We start from the raw sequence: 18,550 nt of genomic DNA, 5'->3' as shown, positions 1-18,550 counted from the left end.
TGACACTGTGTGCCTTTAAGCTCTATGTTAGCATCAACACTGCTGTTAGGCAGAGGATAGCTACTTCAAAATTACAATTCCTGTTTAGATCTTAAAAGAAAGAGAGAGGTTTAAGACACCAAAATTGAAATTATACTCAGTTGCTGTCTTTCACCTTTGCAATTACACTCTTTTTTACGGAGGAACACGACAACTCCTTTTACACTGTTTCGCATGAAGGTAAATAGACACTTGAACAGAATGGATTGTGTTTTTTCAAGATGAAGTGCATGTACAGCTGTCTTTGCTGCAATGGCATCTAACGGAGAAGATAAACAAAGGATTTACTCCCACTTTTCACTGATGGAAGTTTGAAGTGGAGCCTTACCCCCATTTTTTGCACACATCAAAAAAGTCAGACAGGTAGTAGTGCAGCCTGCTTAGAGGCCAGAAGTTTTCATGTGTCAGGTCTCTCTACATAGCTCTGTTGGTTCATCTAACTCATAATTTGTATTGCTATGAACTGTGCAAGTGGTACACTTTTATAGACTTGTGTTGGTGTTCTTCAGTCCCAGCCTAAAGCATCCCTCCATTCCTGTTGAAAAGCTTTTAGATAGAAAGGTGGCAACCTGTGTGATGTTCACTTAATGAGACTTCAGTTCTTGAGTTGAACAGAGCAGTGTGGAGCCTTCAGAGGGAAAAAAATCTCAATATTATCCTAGTTGTATCTACTTTTTCAAGTGTGTGTGTGTGTGTATATACATCTATATTTGTGCACAAGGGTGCTTACTTATGCTGTAACTCTTAATAGTTCCATGCCACTAATCTGCTTGCCTGTTCTTTTCTGTAGCCCAGATGATTTACTGAATGCACTGAATGAGGGTATCAGTCGTGCTGATGTGATCATTACATCAGGAGGCGTATCTATGGGGGAAAAGGTATGCTAAATTTAAGTATGACTTCCTAAAATATATATATAAGAATTTCAAGCCAGAGTCTGTCATCAGAGCTTCTGCCTTTGTATTAATGTTTATTAATAAGGGATCTTACTTTTTTGTGTGAATTAAGTAAGAAAAAAGCCATCAATGCTGTCCTCATTTACTTTGTTCTTATTATAGTAGATGTAGTACAACAGGGAAGATTCTAATTCTCGATGTGATTTGCATTTTTTTTTTATTTAAGGAATTAGTTGTATAGTTATGATAACAAAGGTGATTGGTTAATAGCACGAGAAGACAACAGACTTCTTTCTATTCTTAGAGCAGGTGAAATGTAGGCAGAATAAATCTACTTTGCAAGTACTGTGAAAAGCAGCTGAGTATATAAATAGCTCTTTCTTACTCAGCAGATCTGTTTCCTGTGTGTGCCAGAGCTATATCTGTTGCAAAAATAGTCTGATCACATTTTACACCTGATAGTCCTACAGAGGCAATACATACGAGACACAGTGAGCTGATATATTTGCCTTTTGAATCATTAACAGAATTGTTGATTGAGTTCCTGTTGGTAATCCCTGTGCCAAAACCATCAAAGAAAATAGGGATACAAAGATGCTGGTGGGGCGTAGATGAACCTGCAGGACATTTATTAATCATGACTTATGCGAAGGAAAACTCAGATTACTTTTTGATCCCAGGCTGAATCTGTGAGTTTGGCAGGTAAAACAAACATCTCTCCTTTTATAACTAACAGATACTAAAGACAGTCATTAGGAGATGACAAGCATCAGTACTGTTTTTGTCACTTTTCTGAGTAGAAATCATATTGTTGGATACATCATGGAAATGGATAACAAGTTAAACCAGTGCCAATTACTTTCAATTCCATTATTCTCAGTATTCGTAGAAAAATACTCAAGGACAAGTGCTGATCTTTAAATTGGGAGTGTAGTAATGTAGTAAATTGGGACATAGTACAGACGTGGGAACTCTAGGAAGTGACTAGACTGCTGAATGGTCTTACAGGCATTTATGCATTTTGGCTAACTTCTCTGTAGCCTGAATTTTAGGCAACAGCATAAAGTCAATAGGCTCTGTATTCCACTGACAGTTCTACCTCTAATACTGAGTTTTTAGCAGGTTTAATGAAATAACTGAGCATCCAAAAATTAAATGGCAAGTAAAAATGTGGTTAACACAATCAATAATCAATAAGTGAGAACTCATGCCTGGCTGAAAAAAAATTGCTGCTTTCCAAGTATTTGAACAAAAGAGAGTGAGAGAGATGGGAAAACTGCAAGGGAGCTTCAGATTTACTGCTTCTAAAGTCTGCCTTAACAGTTGATTGTTATGTCCTGTGTCTTAAGTCTCACTAAACACAACAGACAGGATACTACATCTTTGAACACAGCAATTTTCAGTAAAGACTGAACAAGTAATTCCAATTTTTGTAATAACTGGATCGATTGTGTTTATGCAAAAGTGTTTAACTTGAACTAATGCACAAGCCACCTACAGTTTTTCTTTTCTAAGAAACTTAGGACAGTTAAACCTGAACACTGTGAATTAGACCATGTCCCCAAGAAATTACAATAATTACAGTATCCTGAAAAACTATGATTTCTACAGTCTTGATTTCAAAAGTACTAGGAGATCTCTAACTCTGCCTCTAGATAGCTTCTGTGGCAAAAGTTAAATAGCTTGATGATTTGAAGGCTTAACTTTGAATTGTAAAGGTTGTTTTTTTCCTATCTTTTACATAAAGAATGTTCTAGTAATAGGTATTTGTGGGGTCCTCTTAAGATTCCGATGCTGCAGCTGACTTTTAAGTAAATATATTAGTATGTCTTTGTGGAGTCAGGTTTGGCACCTAAAATCAGTTTGTTCTTCACCCCTTCTTTTTGAAAATACTTTCTTTCAAATACTGGAAATTCCCCATTGGACCATAGCACTTTCAGGATATAACAAGTCTTTCATCTTCACTTGATATTAATTAATTGCTTTGAACACTTAGATGATATAAGCCACTTTGATGTTACTTAATTGATTTTCTTTTTTTTAATTTAAACAGGACTATCTTAAACAGGTGCTGGATATTGATCTTCATGCACAGATTCACTTTGGCAGAGTTTTTATGAAACCAGGGTAAGAAATCTTTTTAATGAGGTAGCATGGATTGAGGCTATATTTGGCCAAATATAAGCGCTATCTAAGTGCTTCAGTAGATTCCAGTTTTCCAAATACATTATAAACCACGTGGTAGATACATATGGGAAAAAAGCAAAGTCCATCCTATTCATATTAGTTATCATGTTTATAGATGAAATTAAACAGAGAGATTACTTCTTATCCCTAACACATATTTCTCAACAACTGCTGCAAATCAGGTGTTTTTGGAGGAACTAGCATACTTTAAGCATGTCCATAATCTTCACTGTGATCACAGCTAAGATACTGACATTTGTATGAAATACCTGGGAAATACAGGGACATTTAAATGCTGTTTTGTTTAACAACCATCTCACTGCACTTCAAAATTTACATAGGTCATACCACTATAAGCAAACAATTTATTGAGAAAGATGAAATGGCAACTAATTTAGAAAGTTTTATCTATTATAGTATGGATTTGGAGGTCTGGCACACAGTTCCTGTTAAAACAAAAACATCAAACACCAACATCCCCTGGTAAAATATGATTCTGATTAGTCCTAGCAGATAGAAAATTAGGCAGTAATGATCAAAGTGTGGCAAATCTCCCAGGTACTGCTGACTAGATGGTAGTTGTTAGCTCAAGATGAAGCCAAGGAACTCAACCTAATCATTGCTCCTATGAAGTATCATCTCTAATGTTTGAAAGGATTATATTAACATAAGTATATAGAAAACTTTTTTAACATGAGTCCCTTTTCTTTGCTAGCCACAGTCTTGAATCATCACATTTCTGTCGTATTTATATAACTGTAACAGCCCCAATAACGAGTCACAAAAGTCTGAATTTGTTCATCTGCAGACTATATAGCATTTGCTGCTCTGAAATACTGCTCCATTGTCAATACTGCTCCATTGTCAATACTGCTGTAGACACGGGAGTAAAGGGAACTAATCACTAATCTTACCAAAAAAAATGGAGAGCCATCTATAGAAAGCAAATACAGCTCTGTCACTGTTTAATTTTGGTGTTACTTCTTTGTTATTTGGTTTCTTGCATGAAGACAGAATGTAGATTTTTGTTTATTAATTCAGCTACTTTTAGGTGGTTTGTCACCAGAAGCAAAATCATCATTTGTTTTATTTTCTAAATAGTATAAATAACAACATAATAAGGTTCAGTCAAAGTCCAGTGCAGATCATAAATAGCTTTCCTTTTCCGTAGCCTGCCAACAACTTTTGCAACTCTGGATATTGATGGCGTAAGAAAAATAATCTTTGCGCTCCCAGGTAAGATGTTTTGTGGATTACTTTTGTTGCTGTGCACAGTTGACAAGATGTGAAACAATACCATGTCTTGTGTTCCTGCTTCCGTCCTCAGAATGTGCTGGTGTACAGACCTCACAATTTTTTCCATCCAACAATTCTTTTGGGTTTTGTAAATACACTGTGCAGGGGTGTTTTTTTTTTCCCATAGCTCCCTTCACCTTCCCAATAGAGATTCTGTGCACGTAAGTCAGTGCATCAACTCTGAAGTACTGAAAGTTAAGACAAGACCTACAGAGGGCCAAGGAACACAACATCACAGAGTGAAGGTTGTTTTGTCATCCTTGTACTTTGGAACCAAAAGAGGGCAGCATTGCTTCACCTCCTGCATGCTGGGTCACCATGGGAAAGTTCAGAATAAATTATTTCTTTGGGAATCTAGCTATAAATCTGTCCTCCTAAGTTAGGAAGAATGTATTTTATTCTTACTGCTCTGGCTTTGCATGGATTTCTGACAACAAGGAATCCTGTTCTTGATAAGCTAGTGATGTTCAGAAGTCTCTCAACTTTTTTCTCTTGTTTCTCTCTCTTGCTGCAGTACAGGGTTGGGGTTTTTTTGTTTGATTGTTTGTTTTTCCAGGAGAGACATAATGGAGTATCTGTTGTCACGTTTTATATTTTATAATTGTCATATAAGGGAGGCCAGACGTGTAAGACAAGTAGTGTCTGACAGAAGTTGGTCAAACACCTCTTTTGTGTGTCAACAGAAACCATGTAAGTCAATAGAATTCTCCTCAGCAGTTGTACTAAAGCTTTTTGCCATCTGATAGGGAATAGAAAGTTATTTAATATTACCTATTCTTCCATAGGTCATGGAAACCCTAATCATGAATCAAGCATCAGATCAGCTTGGACCTATGCCTTTGCACAATAAACATTGCCCCTGCCGCATACAAAACTAGATGTAAGAAGAAAGGCAGCAGAGGAATAGCGGCAAATGGCAGGGCCTGAGGAACATGGGGCAGTAGTGCTCAGAGCAGGATTTAGCACAACATTAGCCAGAGAGTGTAGCTTTAAGCAGTTTTACTTGCCACATGCTGCTGCAGACTTAAGCAGAAAGTTTCCTGTACGTAGTATGAAAAGCTCCTTGGAATCCTTTAGGGTGCAACTGCTATAAAAATAGGAGATTGCCTTCACAGAGTAAGTCAAGAAAAAGGGTGTAACTACCAGCTGTTCTTTGTCCTACAGGCAATCCTGTGTCAGCTGTTGTCACCTGCAATCTCTTCGTTGTTCCTGCACTGAGGAAAATGCAGGGTATCCTGGATCCTCGGCCCACCATTATCAAAGCCAGGGTAAGAAGCTTGTCCTGTATCTAAAAAGTCTCTTAAGTTGTTGAAACACATCTCTTTGAGCTCTGAAAGACTGTCTTGTTTGGGGAATCAGAACACTAGGCTAATTCTGACAAGTTGAAGGAAGTTCACAGAAAACAGAGGTTCATATTCAGTCCCATAATTCCTAAGAGTGAGATGGCCATGTAATGGAGCAAGATGTACACAGGCAGCCATTTGCCAGTCAGGCAGGAAGGACATTCTGCTGTATAAAAAGTACATTCGTGATGTACCTGTGATAAAAAATGTAATCTGGAAATACCAGAGTTAGGTAATTTTGTATTGCCAATAGAAAATGCAAATTTGAAAGCCTTTCTGTTCTTGAATTGATTATTTATATAAGTAATCTACATGATCCCCACTCTAAGTAATGTAAGTCCTTTAAACTATTCGTGCCACTCTTATAAGAAATTGTGGATATAGTAACTCTGTTTAATATAGATTCAAGGCATATTATTATAATGTGTTATTCTACTATTTTTGCTTTAAAGAAGGTATCAAAGAACAGATTACCTTTTATAGTTTTCCTAGTCTTCCTGTCTATGCACAGACATTTCTCTTGCAGGGTATCCCTTGTGTCTCTCTTATATGCTTCCTCAGCAGTCCGTTTTTTCCTTTATCTCATGTCTAAAGTATTGGAAAACGGACAGAAATTTGTAGCATTCCAGTTTTGAGGAACATGATCCTCAAATACAACGCTCACTTTTGCATGCCTTTTCCGATATGCTTCAATTAAATTGCATTGTGAGTGATACCTTGTGTGTCTTTTCATTTCAAAGACTGGTCATTTCCCTTCTGTCAGGGCTAGCAGGTTTTTGAATGTGAATACAAGTTTTAGCTTTACACAATGTAAGCCAGAGACCAGAGGTGATAAAGCTTTTTTCCAGAGAGATAATATCTTTGAATTCCTGTAAAAGAACAGCTTTGCAATATTTCACTTAATGCTTGCAGACTCCATCATACTCTTTGATATTATAATATCATAGTTGTATTTCCCTTAAATACTGCAGTCTTTACATCCTACAGCTTTTGATCTTGCACTAGACAGCATGTGGCCTGGAAATGCAAGTTTTTAAAAGACTATTACTAAGGGAAAAGATTGAACAGATGATTCCATTATCTTAGACAGTGATATCTTAATGCATGACATTTTTATCCTTTCTTTGCTGCTTCTACAGTTATCATGTGATGTGAAATTGGACCCCCGCCCAGAATACCATCGGTGCATACTGACTTGGCATCACCAAGAACCACTACCTTGGGCACAGAGTACAGGTTAGTGCCCAGTCACACAGACTGACAGACACGCTCACAGGTCCTGTCATTCCTTCATGCATGTTTAAAAACAACCAAGCACATGCACATGTATTTTCATATAACCTTTCTTACACAGACTGACTTGCTCAAGTGAACATGCATTTTCACAGTCATTTAATTCATTCATGGTATTGAAATTCAGTCGTGGTATGACTCACCAACTTAAAGTTAAAACCTTTATCAGAATAAGCTGCCTTTATACATACACAAAACACACTTGTATGTTTGCATATTTGCGCGCATTCCTTTTTGTAAATACTCATCCATGCTCGCTTGTACTCACAGGCACATTACTCTTTGTGCATGTACTAAACAAACATGGGTTGGGGCATAGTTAGAAACATTTCATATAAAAGATGTGTGATTCTAGCTGAACTGGAAAAGTAGAAGAAACATCAGTGGCAGTATATGTTCTCTTATAGCAGACTAAGACTTTTATTAGTCTTGTTTGCCATCTAGGGATGCTTCTGGATACTCAGCTGCGGTTGAGGTAAATAGTACATTTGAATGCTTTTTCTGTTTTGTTATGTGCCACTTCTTTCCTTATGCAAGGAGACTGTCTGGAATGATTTCTCTGTCAATCCAAATGTTTGAAAACCAAGAAATTAATGGGCATGAGTTCCTACTGCATTTTAATTTTTTTGTCACTACAACCAATACTATACTGTTTATCTCCAGGGTATATTGTATAGCTCAGTGTCCTGAAGGAACCCGTTCTTTTGAGTTGGTGTATTAAAAACATTCTAGACTGTGCTGGTTTTGGTCTCTGTACAACCTGAACTAGATACACAAATTGAAAAATTAAGTAATTTTGATAGAAGTAGAAATTCCAACAGAAAAGCAATTAGCAATTTACTACAACAAGATATGAAGTACAGATAAAGACTTAAGGGGAAAAATGTGGAAGGCTGGATAGGAAAGTAATCAGCAAGGGAATGAGTGTTTTGAGAACCAGAACGATGGGAGGCTGACTATTTCTCTACATAGTTCTCTGTTCCTTTCTACCTTTGAGCAGCTAAATCTCAGCTCTGTGAATAAGTTAGTAACATGAGTATCTGTAAGAACAGCTCTTGTTTCCTGCCTGGTGTGTTGCAGCATTTGAAACTAACTGAAAAACTAATTGAGCTTTTTCTCTGACTCTTCTGTAGGGAATCAGATGAGCAGTCGTCTGATGAGTATGCGCAGTGCCAATGGACTGTTGATGCTACCTCCAAAGACAGAGCAGTATGTGGAGCTTCACAAGGGGGAGGTGGTGGATGTCATGGTCATTGGAAGGCTATGATGTCACCAGCAGGAGCGAAGCTTTGATGCATGTCCACATATCATTGACTGTATCCTGTAATATGCAACGGCACAGCTAGTTTTTCTGATTTGGATAAAAGTTGATCAGTATAGTCAACATCTTGAATTATATTTCAAATGGAATTTAAATAAATACCTTTTAAAAAAATCTTTAAAAAGAAATCTTAATGAAGAAATTTATTCTGATTATATCAAAGCAACTTTTTCCTTTCCTTGCAATTGCTTTGTGTGTTCAATGCTAGTTCTAATAGCGGTAGCTTTTAGTAGACAGCAGTAGGTGCCTGCAGAACTTGTGTTTTTTCTCATCTTTAAGATACAACTACTTATGCTCTTAAAACAAGGCTGTCTGCTTATTTATACTAGCGTAGACAACACTTGGATTTCCCTTATCAGTATGCTTCATAACCGCTTCACAGAGAGCTTCTGCTTGTTCTTTATCTTGTATCTCGTGTTGATGTGCACAGTGCCAAAAGCGGAGTGGCTGCACTGGGAACCCAATGAAGCCCCGAGGTTTCCTCACCTCGCTGCGCGTTCAGGGATCTCTCTTGTCCCGGCAGCCACCCAGCTCAGTACTCTTGGGCAGTAACTGGATACCTTTTATTTCAACAAACAAAAAATTGCTTCCTTAAGTGCTGACAGCCTTTTTAACCAATACATTTAAAAATGTACAGAACTAAAAACTAAAAAAAATCAAAGACTGATCTTGTACAGATATTAGTGTTACCAGCATTCGTGTGGAAATTAAATGAGCAAAGAAATAAAACTAATGTTAAACAACTCTGTACCATAACATTTTCTGTAATGATATTGAAACTTAAATGAATAAAAAAAATCCTCAATCATTATTTAAAATTTCACCTGTTTAGCCTTGTTGTTTGGACGAGAAAAAAAAAAGTGTTTTAAGAGGGTATTTGGGATGGGGGAAGAGGAGAGGAAGGAAGGGAAATAGTAAACAGAATCTAGAGCCTTCCCTAATGTACAGTATATCACTGGCAAACTGAAAATACAGAGTGGGCTCTCTCAAACTCATCTCCCAGGGGACAAAATGGAAGCAGCATTTGGAGGGTTTTACAATTGGACCAGTCAAAGCTGGAAAAAACTTTTTTTTTCCTGTTTAAATTGTGTAGCAGTTGCAAACAGCTCTTGTGCTGCTTTGTGTGGAATTTGATAGAGCTTTCAGTTTCTTTTTCTGAGGTTCTCCTTTTGATACTGGGACTGTTCAGCCCTTGCCAGATTTCATGTTTCATCTGTGATTAAAATCATATCAGTGCCATATTGCGCCTTGCTTCCTGAAGTTCTTGGGTCAAATGCTATCCCATCAACTCCATTCATGAAGTCAGAACTTTTGCGTATAGTATTGTTAGAGGACTTAGTCAGGAACAAGGACACAGAAAATTGTGTTTAAGTCCTGACAGCCACAGTGGATCAGAGTTGTAGTTCTACAATAACTGGAGAAGGCATCCCCGAGGCTGGTTTTAAGACCTAACTCTTTGCCTTGCAACAGCCGGAATACTCCCTGCACAGGCCTTTACAAAGGTGGAAAGCAGGTAGGTGGGCATACACCATGTTCAAAGGTACTCCAGGGAATGATCTTTCAGAAAAATATTAATATAACTTGCTGATCATATTTCTTTGTTCTGGACTACATGTCCACACTTGTTCTCTCTCTATATAGCGGCAGGATGGCATCAAGTTAAATTCATGAATGCCTGTATTTACTGTTCCAATATTGTAAACCACAGCAGTAGCAGGAGAGGAAAGTTTAACTCATCTCTGAGAAATAATGTACAACATGGCCTATTTTAAGCAAAAGGATTATTACATAGCTCAGGGTTATTACAGGCCAATAGTAGGCAGCATATACAGTGAAAAATCGGAAATTTATAAAGGACATCAGTAACAATAATATGAGAGATTGTTCATACAATTGGAAATGCTAGAGAAAGATAAAAGAGAGATGTGAGGAAACCTATCTGCAATATCTTGGGTCTGGCTGACATTAAAACCATTACTCAATACAAATGTGGCTGAGAAGAATTGGCAGTATGCTGTGTATGATGCATGGCTCCATTTAAACCATATCTTGGCATCATAACACCCACCATTGTAACAAATAAAGCATTTAGAGGTTAAAAAAATCAAGATTTTTTTTTTCAAATCACTGCTAATATAAACTGTTTTAGCCACCCTGCTGTGTTTTGTAATGCTCTTTGCCCAGTGTTCAAGGTTTTATGCAAGAAAATGAACTTTGCAGTTTCTGAGAGACACACACAGAGCAAAGCCTTCATTAACACTGAAAGCAATAGAAGTATGTTGGAGAGGTAACTCTGGGAGCAGTTTAAATCATTATTACAACTATGTCTCAGTTATCAAGCCTAACATCTAAAGAATTTGGCTTAATTGTTGTACTAAAAATGAATACAAATGTGACAGATAAATTGGAATCACTTTTTTAACATTCCCAAATCGCTGTTGGTTGGCAGCTTCCGAAAAGACATCAAGGACAAAAGGGTCTTCAGGTATGTGGGTGCTATGATTCAAGGACTAAGACTTGCAAATGGAAACATTTAAGGAGTATTTTCTCTATTTTTACTTCTCTAGATAAGGCTTTAGCATTGTCAAAGTAGCAATGTATCTTAATGAGGAGCAATGCCAGCAAAGACTGAAGGCTGGTATTCCAACATTTGTAGTTTTCTTCTTTTCACATACTTTTCTTCAGCACCCATACATGGGAATGATCTTGGGTAGAAACATGTAGTGGGCCTTCTGAGTCCCATTCATCCAGCTGGGGGAATCCTACAATGACCTACAAACAACTTTTGTGTCCTGGCCAGCTGACAGCTAAACTTTGACTGTACACTTGGATGTGAAACACCATACAAAAAATTGGCTGTATTTGATCAGGTAAATAGAAGTATACAGTGGCCTTTTCTAAATACTAATTTCAAGACCTTAATTACAGAAATTACAACATTAATTCTATCTTGATATTAAAATACGCTAGACATGAAATGTCTTTGATCTCTGGGTAGTTATTAGAGAGCTGCGTGACTCCAGAGATTACTAATTAACATGGAATCTTTAGCCTTTTTGATTCTGAAGCTGAAGGGTTGCACTTAAAAGATATTACAACATGGGTTATACTTAAGGACAACATACAACTGGAATAGCTTTGCAGTTCTGTCTTTGCCCTCCCCACCCTGCTGCTCTGCGCTGAGTGCTGAAGCTTGTCTCTTTTGACATGTCTCAGTCCAGAAGTGCTACCTGCCTCGTGGCCAGTAAAGATGGTCTCCAGGCCACAGACAGCCTGCACAGAAGTTCCCAGTGAAGTGACTGGATCCACCTTTTCCACCCAGTTCCTTTGGTTCAACATCTGTCAGTGTTATAATGGTGTGTGCCTGCCTTGTTGCCTTGGTTTGGCAGCAATGCTAAGGGCCTGCCTGATTTGTGCTTGGGAAAGCTCCTCAGGTTTCCTTCTGCCAGCACTTGCCAGGCAGGAACTACATCTGGGAGCTGAGACTTGACAGTAAGACATCTTATTTTGGAGATCAGGTACCAGACTAAGACGATGCAGCACTTCATTATGTTCTAATACTTAGCTTCTCAAAACCAGCACTGTCACCTGAGCAGTTTGTGAGGTTTTGTGTTGGATAAGAAAAATATACACTAACACAAAACAAAAGAAACATACCACAGCTGTGTTTTCTTACATCACAACAGCACTGAGATATTTCCAGGTACCTGTATTTACAGTTCACAAGGAAGACAATCAAAGGGAATGGTCAGATACCAAAAAGCAATAAGTACTGGTTAGTGCTGATGGCACATTTCTCAGGAAGTGCATAAAGCAGTCACGTTGAATAGGTGGTTTAAAGGTAGAGTCTATATCTTGGATGCTTTTTTGGCATATTTGCAGATACAGCTTTGTGCTTCCCATGACTAGGTGGGACAGTATTAAATGAGGAGTCAGACACCGATTCAGGCTATGTTATCGAGCAATACATTGGTCTGGCATGTAATAATCCTTATAGTCTTCCTCTTATCTGAAGGGAAAATAAGAATAGGAAAGAAGAGGCTAGATGTTGAAATTTCGTGCACAAAACTTGCCAAAAAATCTATTTTTTTACTTTGCATGAAATTTGAAAGTAGCTTTTAATACCAGAAGAGAAGTGTGAAGATTGTCTGTCATTTATGCTGACACTTTCAAAAAAAATCTGGTATACTTTTATCCCAAATAGATTGAGGAATATATCCCCAAACTAATATTCCTTTTGTGAGGTTATTTTAAGCATTTCCCAACATTCCTGGGCAGAAACTCTGCTTAGGTGCCTTGTATCTATGGCAATCTCTTTGCTGAAGCTAGTTAATTGGTCTTACTCCCATGAAGAAGCTAAAGAAAACTTTAGTACTGCAGGTTAGATGGGCAAGGACATTTCTGGATGTAGTCTAAGAAAGCAGAGACGTTTCTAGGAGAGGGGGATAACGAAGTGGTCAAATTCACAGCCACAAAAAGAAAGTAAAAGGGGTTGTAGCGGGGAGAACCGCAGCAGCCGATAGTTAAAGCAGCAATCTGTGTTGAGAAGAGCCAAGGCATAATTTCCCACAGCAGTATTTGGTCGGTATGTTGCAATTAAGTACCTTAACCTCATGATGAAGAACATGATCTCTACTAACTGTAACTACAGAATGGTCTGGCAACCTCTTCACCTTTCCAAAGCCAGCCAGTTTCCACAGAAAAAAACCACAGTATTCACTGTGCCTTCAACACAGTACTGTCAGCAGCTTCATTTCTGTTTGCTCAAAGTGAAAAATCAACATTGTTGTTTCTTCTGCTTTTATTTATTTATTTATTTATTTATTTATTTATTTATTTTCTGTTGTGGATTCTTCAGCCTTGATCTTTGTTTTCTAGTAAGTTTATCCCAGCCTCCACACAGAAAGGTGAGTCTCCGTGCTGGATTTAAACTGTGTATTGAAATGCAGGCACTTCCTGGATAATTCATGGGGAGAAAAAGCCTGTGGGTTTTGGAAATGTTACAACCTCATGACGTGCTGCTAGCTGCATGTTTTCTGAAAGGGCTTAGTGACTCATATTCAGCATTAGAGTAAGACTTGCCCTGTGCATTCATGCCATATTGCACACAAGCTGACAAAGTTCTTGGAATATAAAGCTTCAGAGGGCAATGCACAGATGCTCAGTGGCTCTAGCTGTCAGACTGGTCTGGCTGGGATTACTGGTTCATCACAGCACTGCATGGTGACTTTCAGCGTGCTTTATCTCTCTGCAAGAACTTCTGCATTTGCATGGACCCGGCTTGGGTTTAAAAATACAGAGAGCAAACTTAATTCTTGCAGAGGTAATTACAAGCAAAACCTGAGAATTGGTTGTGTGCCAGTAACTCTACACAAACATAGTAGAGAAAGTAAATGCACTTGCATGATCCTGATAACCAGTGACTTGAAACTAGAATTAAAGTAACTTCAAGGAGAGTGTAAGAGGAGAGTTTTCCAGAAGAAAAGTATATAGCTATGCAAAAAATACCTTAAAAACAGCAGCAGAGGAAGACTCCAAAATCCTGATTTACTCTTTTTGTCAGTATGGGATAGTGCCAGATTATAACAATCATATCCTGATGCATTTCTATCTATAAAAAGAAATCATACTTGTCCAAGAGCTAGATGAAATGTGAAAATGTCTTAAAATAGTGGATTGGGCCTAAGAGAAATTGGATCAAGATGAAATAATCTGAAGACAAATTATAAGTCCAGTGAAGCCACCAACACAAACAATACTGAAGTGTTTCCAGACAGTGGAATAGCAAAAAAAACTGTCCCACCCAACTGAGAAGAAAGCATGCAAAGTACCCTTCATCAGTACCTGACTTTCTCCTTGTGGATTTTATTGTGACCTGAGATGGTCTGAAGGGATGCCATTATCAAACACACATCTAAAAGATCAGCAGGGCAAATGAGAGCTAGCACATCAAGGATGTAAAGCTTTTCAAGAGCAGCACAGTATTACCAACCGGTCTGACAAGAGCATTTACTAACCAGATGTGTGTCTGTGGTGGCAAAGTGAACGATCACTTCATCATTTTGAAACGTTGTGCTGTTTGGACCACCAAACGGGACCCAGCTCTGCAGTGATGTGCAGACCAGGTACTGGACCAGGAGAAGCCACTCTAATGTTTGCAAACAACTTTCTACACTGGTAATGGCTGTTTCAAGCAGAGAAGGCAGCTTTTGTGGAACCACTGAAGAAACTGCCAAGAGAGAGGCAACAGAATCCCTGTGAGATTTTAGGGGAAAAAAAAAAAGCCTTCCCCCGAAAAAAAAAAAAAAAAAAAAAAAAAAAAAAAAAAAAAAAAAAAAAAAAAGGTGGTTAATAGCTCGTATCTCAGGGAGAGTATAAATTAATGGCAAGTAGATGATACATCTCCCAAATACTCCTCCAGCACCCACAGTGTTTGCTACAAGAAGTCCCACAGCTTAACAGTGTGAAGCATTATCTCCTCTGTTTTGTTCTGCATCTGCTGCCTCCTAGTTTCATTTGATGCCTCTTAGTTTTCATGCTGGACCGAGCAACAAGAAGCCACCCTCACATTGCCACCCACAGATTTGTAAACGGCTCTCATCTGGATTAAGAATCCTAATCTACATAGTCTGCCCTTTGTGTGTGGTCATGCTCCATCTCAAAGAGCCCATAAATTGGATCATCCCTGCTGCATGTCTTTGCACCCTCTTCAGTTTTACTGTAATCTTTCTGAGACAAGGAGACCAGAACTGCATGCAGTAGTAAAACACATAACTGTCTTTTATAACAGCATAATAATGACTTCTATTCTCCTCTGTTTCCTAATATTAATTGTTGTTTTTCAGTGCTTCTGACCAATGTGTTTTTATAGCTCTTAAAATTCAGATAACCTTGAAGTCTCACTCTTAATTGGTTGTGGTCAACCCAGAAACAGTAATTTTAGATGACAGTTCAGGAAAATATTTTCCTCATATGCATCATTTGACTTTTAGCAGCGTTGAATTTCTTCAGCTGTTTTAACACATTTTCACTCAATTTTGAGCAATCTGCCTGCAGTTCTTTGTAGGGGTCTTTGTCTTTAAAAATATATTAAAATATATTAGAAAAGGGATGAATGGTGAACTGATAGAGCCTGTTGACAATACTAAGGTATTTGTAGTATTAAATATCTTCATTAGCTGAAATCTTCTGGACTGTTTCTCCAAGGAACTTCTGTACCCCAAGAAAAGGGCTTTTGAAGGGGGTATGAGGAGGTGGGACAACAGATATTTTAATCCATATTTGCTATTCTTAATCTTTCACTCTATCAGGGGAGATAGGAGCTCAGGAAAACTTACGGTAGCCCTAACATCTTTACAAAAGGACATTCATAAATATCCATGTTACCCTAGAGTCCATACAAGCAGCTACCATGCTGCTGTTGCATTATGCTGGAGAGCTGCCAGCTGATCTAATAAATCCTACCTAAGGCAATACCACTCTCGTCCACAAATAGAAAAGTTGCAGTGAAAAAAAAAAAAAAAAAAAGGCTTAGTATTTTCCCATAGCTGTCCTGTATTCGGATGAGGTTCCTGGACCAGGCAGGTCCACAGTAAATCCTGGTGGGAAACCTGTTGTGATGTGGCTCTGTGGAGCCCACTGGCAGGTGAGCGTGCTGTGCCTGGGGGAGATTTGTGCACAGGGACTTGGAGAGACCCGGAGCCAGCTGGTTGTGGCGCACTGTGCCTTTCTGAAAGCACAGCCTGCCGGGGCTTTTGGGTCAGCACTACATAGCTGATTGTCACTAAAGGTGTCAAATAATTAAAATGAATGGCCCAAGAGCTACTAATCCACCGGTCTTTCAGGGGGGAGATGGTCACATGGAGATGCAATACTATTTGAGCCCATCCAAATAAAAGATGGTTAGCTGGCACTGTACATCCATGAGTGGCTTTCTGTAATTTTCTGCTGGCCAAATCCAATCAATTTGCCCAATGTGCTATAAAAAAACAGCGACCAAAGCAGAAGACAGGATTTAGTATGCCGTTGGCAGCCTGTGTTGCTAGGGAGCCATGCAGCTGCCTTCTCATTACCTGGTGTTTTTTCTAAGAGGTGGTGTCTAGGGTTAGATTAAAACAAAAATAACAAAAATGTTAGGGTGTGTGTTGAAAAGCACACAGACAAAGGAGAACAGAGAAGATGGCAGGTGGGAGAACCTAAATAATACCGTGCACCAGCTACTCTCAGGTCCATCACGGGAGCCTTCAGCATGTCAAAGGTCCATTTCCGCAAACCGAGAGGACCACAGGGGCAAAATGGCAAGTGGGAACACAAATTACGGACAGGAGGGCTGTCACGGGAGAGCCTCAGCCCCTGCCCAAGTGTGAAACCCATCAACTTGAGGCAATGGGAGGGCTCTCACAATCAGTTTTCAGACTATCTGGAGACTACACCTACACCTAGGGGTGTAGGACATGTTAAAGGAAGCAGGGAAGAACTTTTTAGGATTGCATAAGATTTTTGGTATGTTTAGGGGAGGAACCAGCGGTGGTGAAAAGGGTGGGTGTAGTGGTTTGGGGGAGGAACAAATGTAGGAAAATAGAGGGATAAAGGGATAAAAGAAGCCAGTCAAGTATAAACAGGCACACTTGTTTGGCCTTGCCCAGTCACCACACTCTGTCATGTCTTATTCAATGTCATTTCTTTTCCTGGGTGAGGAAGAGGTGAGACCATGCCAGGAGCTAGCTACTGGAGGAGCAGGGGAATCCCAGCTGGAGAGACCATGGGGTCTGTGGGACAAGTGAGACCCATTTCAGGGGCATGGGGGAGCTGAGTGAGGGGTCTGTACCAACATGAGTGGGGCTGCATCCTCGGGGCCTCATATGTCCAGGTGCCAGCAACTGAGGAGACCAGGATCCAGGGGTCAGCTACAGGGCAAGCTGGGTGTCTGCGCCACTCCTCCTGCCCCTGGAGGAATCAATACTGCACATATGTCTGCATTTCCCAGTACCAGCCTTCATACCGATCCGCTAGAGAGGGGCACTGGGTGAGGCCATTGGCACTGCCTGTGTGTGACTGCTCTATATATACATGCTGTATATGTGAGTTTGTATTTCACCTGTTGGGAACATATGCTTGGCCTTACTGTTGGCGGAAGCAAGGAGCATGGAGCTGCAGCAATCTCGCTTCTATCAGGCTACCAGATTCACTCCACACTCCATACCCTAAAATATGATACAAAATTTGTCTTGAAAAACTGATGGCAATATCTTTTTTAATAGCCAGTAAACCAATGGCTAAAGAACTGGGAGTGAAAATCCATGTCAACACACTAGAGCAAGGCATGATGCAGTCACCTGAGCTAGCTAGCACTGTGCCAGCACACGCACCTGGCACAACAGAGCATCATATGGCAATACTGTCTTAGGTCTAAAAGTGTTGTTATCCTGCATTACAAGAGTTCTCGTAGCTCTATTGCTTCCTAACACAGTCTTAGCTCAGACTCTCCTTCCTCTGGTATCTTCATACCACATATGCATAGTCCAAAAAAGTGCCACGTGTACGTGTGTATTTGGAGTAGGTGGACAAGACTTGAACCTTCCCTGGTTTAGGCGAGAGCTGTGAGCACTTGACTGTGGAATCAGTGTCCTCCAGCTCAGTTGCTCACCTGTGGTAGTGTTTAGAATTACATTTCTATTGTCTAGAAATGGAAAGGCAATTCAGTTTTGGAAAAATGTTTTCTTCTTGTTGTTGATAGAGCAACAATTTATCCTTCTCTGTCCTTGTAAAATCCAGCCAGTAAGGCAAAGCATCATTGTTTTCCACACTGGAGCAGAGCTGTTTTGTATAGCAGAGAGAACAGAAAGCATTTGTGCTGGACACTGCTGTGTCAGTGCATAGTACTACCAGACAGTCAGGAAACTGCCTTGGTGGGTCTTACCTAGGCAAACGGTAGATGTGTACCTACACAAAGGAGGCTGCGAAGAAGATTGCACAATAGTTCTTCAAACTGACAGACAGCATAGTTCTCATTTTGCAACATCAATACTGCTTCAACCAGCCTGGTGCTTAATCATGGCCTGAACCCCCTTGTCCAAGCACTAGGCTCAGTTGGAAGCAAAAGTTTTATCACATAGGGTTAAAAAACAAAAAAAAGGTTACTCCAGCAAAAGAATGTATATAGAGAAGCTAAAACC

General features: G+C 39.4%; 1 protein-coding gene and 1 long non-coding RNA gene across 26 annotated transcripts in view; one reads left to right on the top strand and one right to left on the bottom strand.

Moving 5' to 3' along the window:
- Positions 1-9,188, top strand: part of GPHN (gephyrin) — a 333,615-nt gene extending 324,427 nt beyond the window's left edge. For 24 of the 25 annotated variants that reach the window (XM_040557299.1, XM_040557318.1, XM_040557300.1 and 21 more), the window contains 6 exons: positions 830-917; positions 2,989-3,062; positions 4,294-4,358; positions 5,583-5,686; positions 6,901-6,997; positions 8,188-9,188. In XM_040557299.1, the coding sequence (XP_040413233.1) occupies positions 830-917; positions 2,989-3,062; positions 4,294-4,358; positions 5,583-5,686; positions 6,901-6,997; positions 8,188-8,321 (562 nt within the window). In that variant the 3' untranslated portion in view covers positions 8,322-9,188. Of the gene's footprint in view, positions 1-829; positions 918-1,462; positions 1,638-2,988; positions 3,063-4,293; positions 4,359-5,582; positions 5,687-6,900; positions 6,998-8,187 lie in introns of those variants that run through there. The other variant, XR_005820015.1, reaches the window with a different exon arrangement.
- Positions 9,189-16,886: 7,698 nt separating this feature from the next.
- Positions 16,887-18,503, bottom strand: LOC121070326. The gene is made up of 2 exons (XR_005820016.1): positions 18,295-18,503; positions 16,887-18,191 (listed from the first exon to the last, which is right to left on the bottom strand). It is a non-coding gene; the product is annotated as an uncharacterized LOC121070326 (long non-coding RNA).
- Positions 18,504-18,550: the final 47 nt, after the last annotated feature.

Source organism: Cygnus olor, chromosome 5 (genome assembly GCF_009769625.2).
Source record: "Cygnus olor isolate bCygOlo1 chromosome 5, bCygOlo1.pri.v2, whole genome shotgun sequence".
NCBI lineage: Eukaryota > Metazoa > Chordata > Aves > Anseriformes > Anatidae > Cygnus > Cygnus olor.
The sequence above is the reverse complement of the archived record's forward strand: the minus strand, read 5'-3'. Positions and strand labels throughout refer to the sequence as shown.